Raw genomic sequence first — 7,691 nt, 5'->3', positions numbered from 1 at the left:
CAAGCGTCTCAGAAGTCTTTCATCCGCTTTAGAGAGGCCCCGTGCAGGGTCTGGGTAAAGGCGGCGTGAGCTGCGATAATGCTCTAGAATTGCGCGGTACTGCGTAAGAGCTGAGGTGTCTGGGGCAGACGCAGAGTCGGAGGTGGTAACGGCGCGGGAGGGAGAGACGCAGGCAGCGGCATGCGCCGCTTCGTTACCGGGGAGACCCGCGTGGCCAGGAGACCAGACGATGCGGATGGAGTGAGGCTCAAAGCGCCATGAGGCCGCCCGAAGAAGGTGGGCGGCCAGAGGAGCTATGGTACCCTGGAGGTATCGGGAACAGGCGTAGCGCGAGTCCGTGATAATGACCCTTGAGGTCGGGTGGGAGGCGGCCAAAGCGATGGCCACCTCTTCGGCCTGTGTTGTGTCCGGTGAGCGGAAAGAGAGGCCATCAATGTGGTGGCCCTCGGAGATCACTGCGGCCGTAAAGTGTCCGGAGGGAGTTGGTCCCGAGACATCTACATAGAAGACGCCAGGAGAATTGGAGTACCGAGTGTGAAGAGAGTGTGCTCGGGCTAGGCGTCTGCCTGTGTGTTGAGTGGGATCCATGTTGCGAGGAAGAGGTTCAACCCAAAGTTTGTGCCGCCATAGCTCCGGGACGGAAGCAGGGGGAAGTGGGGTAGAGATCGGGTTCAGTGAGAGCCTATCCAGAAGGCGGCGCCCAGGAGTCGTCTGAGACAGGCGATTGACTTGGTTGACGAGATGGGCCTCCCGCAACTCGTCATACGAGTTGTGTACTCCCAAGGCCGCAAAGCGGCGATTGGAGGTAGCAATGGGAAGGTCTAGTGCTCGCTTGTGAACCGAGCGGAGCAGTGCGTCCAGCTGGTTCTCGTGGTAGCGACGCAAGCGAAGGTAGGGAGTGGCGTAAAGGACTCTGCTGGTCACAAACGCTTGAGCCAAGCGGAGGGAGTGCCAGCCGCGGAGGCCGCCACGTTTGGTGGAGACCCGTCGAATCATACGGCTAACCTGCTCGCTAGTGCGTCGAAGACGGGCAATGGTAGAACCAGGGTTGAGAGTAGAGGAGATGTGGAGGCCTAATATGCGAATTTCTGAGACGACCTGTATCGGGCCAGACGGGAGATATATCTGAGGTGGCGGTAGAGGTGAGATTGAGAGAAGAGATGATTTGGTAGGGGAACATTCCAGGCCACATGATGAGGCATAGGTGTCTACAATAAGTGCCGCGCGCTGCATGCAGTCTTCAATTTGAGCGGGGGAGCCCGAGTTGGTCCAGATGGTAATGTCATCTGCGTATAGAGCGTGGTGTGTGTCCTCTACCTGGGCGAGGAGCGAAGGAAGTTGGAGCATGGCTAGATTGAAGAGGAGCGGTGAGAGGACCGCTCCCTGTGGTGTACCCCGGGTGCCTAGTGGGTACGGACCGTGTTCTGCAGAGTCGATGCGGATGAAGGCGGTGCGATGTGATAGGAATGCACAGATGTACCTGAAAGCTATAGATCCGCAATTCGTGGTGCTAAGGTTGGTAAGGATACTACTGTGTTTGACATTGTCGAAAGCGCCTCGGAGATCGAGGGCCAGAACGGCTTTGTCATTGTGGCGCATAGTATTAGGTACAATGATGTCGTGCTGGAGTTGGAGAAGGACGTCCTGTGCCGACAGATGTGAGCGAAACCCAAACATCGAGTCAGCAAAGACGCCTTTCCTTTCCAGATATGCGGATAGACGGTCGCGGACCATGGTCTCCATGAGTTTGCCCGCACAGGAGGTGAGTGAGATGGGGCGCAATGCCTCAATGCTGACGGGCTTACCGGGTTTGGGAATGAATGTGACCACCGAAGTGGTCCATTCCGCGGGGAGGGGTTCTCCCTCCCATACTGTGTTGATTAAATGTAAGAGCGAGAGGTATGCTGAGTCGGGAAGGTTGGCCAGGAGAGTGACCGTAATACCATCCCGGCCTGGGGCAGTACCTCGCTTCATTTTGGCCAGCGCCGCCCGAAGATCGGGAAGCGTGAAGGGGCGTCGAGTTCGGGGTTGGGGAGCCCGGAGTAGACGTACTCCGGGCCCTTGGGGTGGACGGTACGACACAGATAGCGGTCGCAGAGGTCGTTCGCGAGTTGGCTCATTGGGCCCTGGTAGGCATAGTAGGCGCGACGAAGTTGGCGTTGTGTTTCCCCGCGGGTAGTGGAAGGATCCAGAAGGCTCCTAAAGAGTCGCCACGTACTCTTGGAGCTCATCTGACCTGCTGCCTTCATGCATGTATCGACCCAATTTGTGTCCGCAAGCTGTGCAGAGTAGTCAGCTGCTTCCGCGGTAAGCGCCTGTATGCGGGAGCGAAGCTTACGATTTAGCTTGTATCGTCGCCATCGGCGGGTAAGGCTGTGGCGTGCCTCCCAAAGGTGGAGGAGGTGGGGATCTACTGCGGGGGCTGAGGTGGAGGTACAAGTACATCGGGTGCATGATTGATGGGTGTGGAGGGCGTATGATGCCCATGCCTGGTAGTCCTGCGGGGATGGGAGCAGGGGGGAAGGCGTGGTGCGAAAAGCTGACCAGTCCGTGATGCGGGCTGCGCCCCGGATTTGGCGCATTTTCTGCGTCGGGAAGGCAATCCGAAGCAGGAAATGATCACTGTCAAGAGTGTCCTCGAGGTTCTCCCACGTAACATGTCTAATGTTTCGTGTGAGCGAGAGGTCCGGGCAGGTATCGCGTGTCACTGAATTTCCCAGGCGTGTGGGATGCGCTGGGTCGGTGAGCAGCGTGAAACCGAGAGTAGAGATAAGCTCCTTAAGCTTGCGGCCCCGAGCTTTTTCAAAGTGGTACCCCCAGTGTGGGCTAGGAGCATTGAAGTCTCCAACCACCACAAGGGGTTGCCGAGCCGCCGCTTGGAGAGCCCGATAGAAGAGTTCCGCGAAATTGACCCGTTGAAGGTGCGGGGGACAGTACACGTTGAGAATATGGATTGACTGGGCCCCGCGCTTCTGGGGAAGAACGGAGATCATGCAGTAATCATAGGGAAGGTCAAGGTCTAGATCGACCTGAACAGCCGTATATGATTTGTGAACGAGGAGACTGGTGGTGGTGCCGCCTATATAGGGGCAGTAGCCTGAAAGGGTAGGGTTTGGACCGGCTTCTTGGAGGGCAAGAACGGAAGGGAGAGAGCCCCGAGATGGAAGGAAGAGGAGAAGATGCGAGCGCTTTCGCCTGTTCCCGAAGCCCCTGGAGTTCCACTGGATGATTTCGAATTGGGATGATGACGAATGTGTAGATGAAGGAGTCGCCATGATGAAAATCCAAAATTTTATGGGTCATCCTCCATGCCTTGCGGAGCAGGAAGGCGGATGGAAGCCGGGTTGAGGGCCGGGGAAGAGGAACCGGCAACTTTGCGTCGACGCGGGGCAGAGCTGCTGCTCGTGGAGGCCGAGCGCGAGCGAGATGATCTGGTGCGGAACTGGGTGAGAGCCCAGGCCTGAACTGCCTGAACCACCTCAGCTACAATGTATTGTACATTAATGGTGGAAATTTGGTAGAGGACTACATTTTCTAGACGAGTAATACGGTCCTCGAGCGGCAGGGTGTGGTCTATAGAAAGAGGGCTCTGAGGTGCCCCCGTAACTGATTGAGCAGCCGGCGCCGTGTACGAAGCCGGGGGAGCGGGGGGAGTACGCGGAGTGGGCGTGGCGCGAGGGCTAGGCTGATGGTCGACGGGTTTAACAACTGGAGCGGCAGTGGGGGGTCCTGCCGGTTTCTGTTGTTGCAGTTGGAAAGTTGCCACCTGCTTAGTGAGAGCTGCGATTTGCCGCTGAAGAAGAGCGTTCTGCTTTCGTAGAGCGGAGAGCTCTGGAGAAGGAGGGGGGGAGGGAGGGAGAGGCTGAGGAGCAGTAATCCCTGCCCAGCTGCTCACCTGAGGTGGCGCCACGACAAGCGGCGGGTAGTGCACTGAAGTGGTCGGCGGTGGGTTCGCCGGGGTCTGGAGACGTGATCCAGGCTTGGGTTGGGAAGCCGCTCGCGTTCCCGGTGACGGGGGTGCAGGTGGCTTCGAGGTCGATGGTGGTGTAGGTTTCCGATATTTCCCTGGACATCCCCGAGCGCCGGTTTCATGCGGGCCGGAGCAGAGAAGGCATGTCGGGTTACATTCGTGTTCAGCTAGGCCTTCCGAAGTCACTTGGACTTGAGTGCCACAGCGGGTACAGCGACCGGGAGTGGGTCGCGGGCAGGCCGAGGGTCGATGCCCAATGGTGCCGCAGAGGGAACAGGCCGGGATTGTCTTCTTGTACGGGCGCACGTAGGCCACGACACTGTGGTAGAAGATGAAGCGGGGGAGCTTCGTGCCCTCGAAGGTCACCACCGCTGCAGTAGAGTCACCGAGTTTGCGGACCGCCAGGATAGCGCCTTGCGACCATTTTAGTTCTGATTTGATGCGCTGTGGGGTTTCAGCCGGGTTGATGGTGATGACACCCCGGCAGATTTCCCCGGACGCCTTGGCATGGCCCCGAAAAGGGAGCTGCTGGTCTCCCACCGGCAACTGGATGTCCCCAAGTAGGCGCTGCGCCATAGGTAACGAGGTGACACTGCACACGAGAACGTTTTGGTCCCACACTGGCCACACGTGGAAAGAGGTGGACGAGTGTTCTCCCAGGTATGCACGAATCGCGTCGCCGGCACGATCGGACGGGAGGACCGACTTGAGCTCAAAAGGAGCGCGAGGCTTCAGCACGACGATGTAGTCGTCACGGGAGAGACGAGGAGTATGGCGGGGTCGCCACTTGGGTTGACGCCTCGGCGGGGAAGGTGGTGCGGTGCGCGTTCCGTCTGGAGAGCGGCGCGTGGACGAGCCGGAGGCAGCCACCTGTGGCAGGGTGGCGGCGCGCGACCCTTGGCCCTTGGGCGGAGCCGCGGCCTGGGATTGCTTCCGTTGCCAGAGTTTCACCATGTCGGCTAAATACTCGTGCTCCGAGGGCATGGCTTGGTCCGAGGAGGTGGTCTCCATCGTCACGACCCGAAGTGAGGTCGGGTCATAGCCCGTAACCGTGGTGGCGTCCGCCATCACGCCGGGAAAACCCGGGCGATGCGGAGCTAGGCCTAACGCAACGTCAAGCCCGGCGGAGAGCCGTCGTGGAGATCAAACACGCAGAAGTTGCCGAAAAATTGGCCCACCTTGGCGCGGGTGGTATCCGGGTGGAGCAGAGAACTTGGCGGTGGCGATGAGTCCAGAATTTTGGGACAATGGCGTGAAGCACCGCAATAATCGGAGATTATTGACGGAGCCGATGCGGAGAGCGTCCGCCGTCTTCGAGCGCCACCCGCGTTCCTTGGCGTAGTGGGCTAACGCCGCGCGCTCGGAAGCGAGGGGTCCCTGGTTCGATTCGGCGCTACGGACACAACTTCGGAATTTTATTGCGATAACGGTATGATTTACCCCTATTAGAAAGAAGGTACTTAACACAGTCTGTACTTTGCGGCCGTGTGTGGTACGTTTGTCACGTTGTACAGCCACCATTACGGGTTACTAGATCATTGCAGTCCCCTCTTGCTAGGTTGGATTCACCGCTGGTCTGCGGCGAATACAGAGTCTATGTGCGCTGAGGGCTGATAGCTTCCTGTGCGCTGTGTTCAGGCCGCTTAGTTTGCGTTGCGGCGAATCGCAGTACGAAGGGCAATTCGCTCCCTGCTGCTGCCGCTATTCTTCGCATCCAGTGACCTGACAGCGAGTGTCCACCGCCATCGAGACAGAAGGGTTCATGTTTCCCTGTGCGTGCATGGCAACGTGCTTGTCGTTTCATTTACTAAGCGAATGCTTAAAGCAGCTTATGCAGCTGATAAAACGTTTAACCTTACTTCGCATAGCTGTCTCATAATTTGCTATCGTTGTCAATGCTTCGCCGTTCGGGCGGAACTGCGACTTTTGTAATCCCGATAATATGTTTCCTTACGACCTGTGCCGATAGCCGAAAGTTCTGCACTGGATGAACTTGGCCGACCCTGCAAGCAATGCAATATTAATGTTGTGACATTCCACCACTAGCTTGCATGAAAGCACTTCCTGCTACAGGGGAAGTATGCGCTGATTGATCCCGACGTCACGCTCACACCAATCTTTACCAAGCGCTATCTTACATGAAGGTAGGAGTGGTAAGGCTGTTATCGCGTACGGGGCCTGCAAGGTCGATCCACATAGGTCGCGAAGCTTCGGGCGAAAAGCGGTTCAGAACCAATTGTCACCGACATCAGCAAGGGTGGTTATGGGAGCAGCGATTAAAGCGCGACTATGTTTGGAGGGAATAAACACTGGGAAAGAAGCGTTTTTAAATTAAAGCGAGACGCAGTTAGATTCATTCAACGAAAATAAAATGCCTAATTCATTTTATATACGCATGACGAGAAAAGATACAACTGTATTTTACTAGATCATTATCAACAAATTCCTTTTTTCAGGGCCCACCGTGAGAGCGCCCATCGATAGGGGCGGGCGTTGACGCCGCTATCAGTTGCAATGCAATGCAGCTCATGGAGTGCGTGGAAAGGCGCACTCGTAAAGTTCACCTGTTACAATACGCCCCCCTCACATGTGTTGTGTTGCATGTCGACGTTTGTCTGAATTAGTTGACGCGGGTACTTTTATTGTTTCTTAACCTGTTCAGTCAAAAGTAGTGAGTTGCGACCGTCAGATGCTTGTTTACTTTAGTTGTTTTCGTGCCACAGCGCTGGCTGCCGGGCTTGGCGCCCGACGAAAGGACACGCACTCTACGCAATCTACGCCCAAAGCGTTCGTCGGCCTCCAAAGAAAGTATGTTCTGTGCAGCGATGCGATTTCGACACCCGTACGGCTGATCTTTACCGGCATCGCTTTTCGCGCTGAAAACTCGGAACGCCCATGAAATCGAATGGCGGGGCATTTGAATATACAGCTCTAATGGCAGGCCTCCGAAAACAAATTTCGCGCCTATGAGAGCAAAATGACGTCTCTTCTGTTTTTTTACGGATATGACGTCAAATTATTTTTTCTTCCACCGGAAGTGTTCCCTCCTCACACAGATGGCGCTAAGCTCCATGAACTGCCGGTAAGCAACCATGTTTTGAACGTATGGGCTTCTATGGAAGCTTCGCTACCAGATGTATTTACCTTGGTGCCTGCATCTCTAAATTTGTGTGGGGGACCGGGTTACTCCCCCGGTGAGCCCTTCTTCAAATCCCACCTTTGGAAGCCTACATTACTGATTTATTAGAGAGTTTTACATCTTGCGCACTGAAAGTTTGGTGACGCAAACCGCCAGGTTAACAACAGAATGCAAATAAATTAGGGCGGAAGCCATCTCTGATGATTATCCCTGATGATGAAGCAATCACTGCACAGATTTGTGCAGTAGTATATAGCAAGAAATGGAGCACTGACATTAAGCTTAGGGTAAATTGAACATTCTGCTACCATATATCACATCCGTTTTACTTCTGAGTGATATTTAGCTTCGGTGAAGGCACGGCCGTGTTTTACGTGACGTTTGACTTGGGGCATGTCGGTAGCAACCTCGAAATATATATATTTTTTCTTGAAATGCTTGTGGCCAATAAATAGCTTCTGCATGTAATTTGAGTGGGTGATTCAATGCTTTTTATGAAGAAACGTAGCATGACTGACTTTACAATATGGAAATATTTAGTTACTCTGTAATTATGATGACTCATCATAAAACCCACAAAGA

General features: G+C 55.3%; 1 protein-coding gene across 1 annotated transcript; it reads right to left on the bottom strand.

Moving 5' to 3' along the window:
• Positions 1 to 3,292: 3,292 nt before the first annotated feature.
• LOC119458792 (motility hub protein FimV) lies at positions 3,293 to 5,038 on the bottom strand. The gene is made up of 2 exons (XM_037720655.1): positions 4,841 to 5,038; positions 3,293 to 3,739 (listed from the first exon to the last, which is right to left on the bottom strand). Exons 1-2 carry the CDS (start codon positions 5,036 to 5,038, stop codon positions 3,293 to 3,295), a joined length of 645 nt encoding a protein of 214 aa, XP_037576583.1.
• Between the last annotated feature and the right edge of the window lie 2,653 nt (positions 5,039 to 7,691).

Source organism: Dermacentor silvarum, chromosome 7 (assembly GCF_013339745.2).
Source record: "Dermacentor silvarum isolate Dsil-2018 chromosome 7, BIME_Dsil_1.4, whole genome shotgun sequence".
Taxonomy (NCBI): domain Eukaryota; kingdom Metazoa; phylum Arthropoda; class Arachnida; order Ixodida; family Ixodidae; genus Dermacentor; species Dermacentor silvarum.
This window is presented reverse-complemented; position numbering and strand designations above follow the sequence as displayed.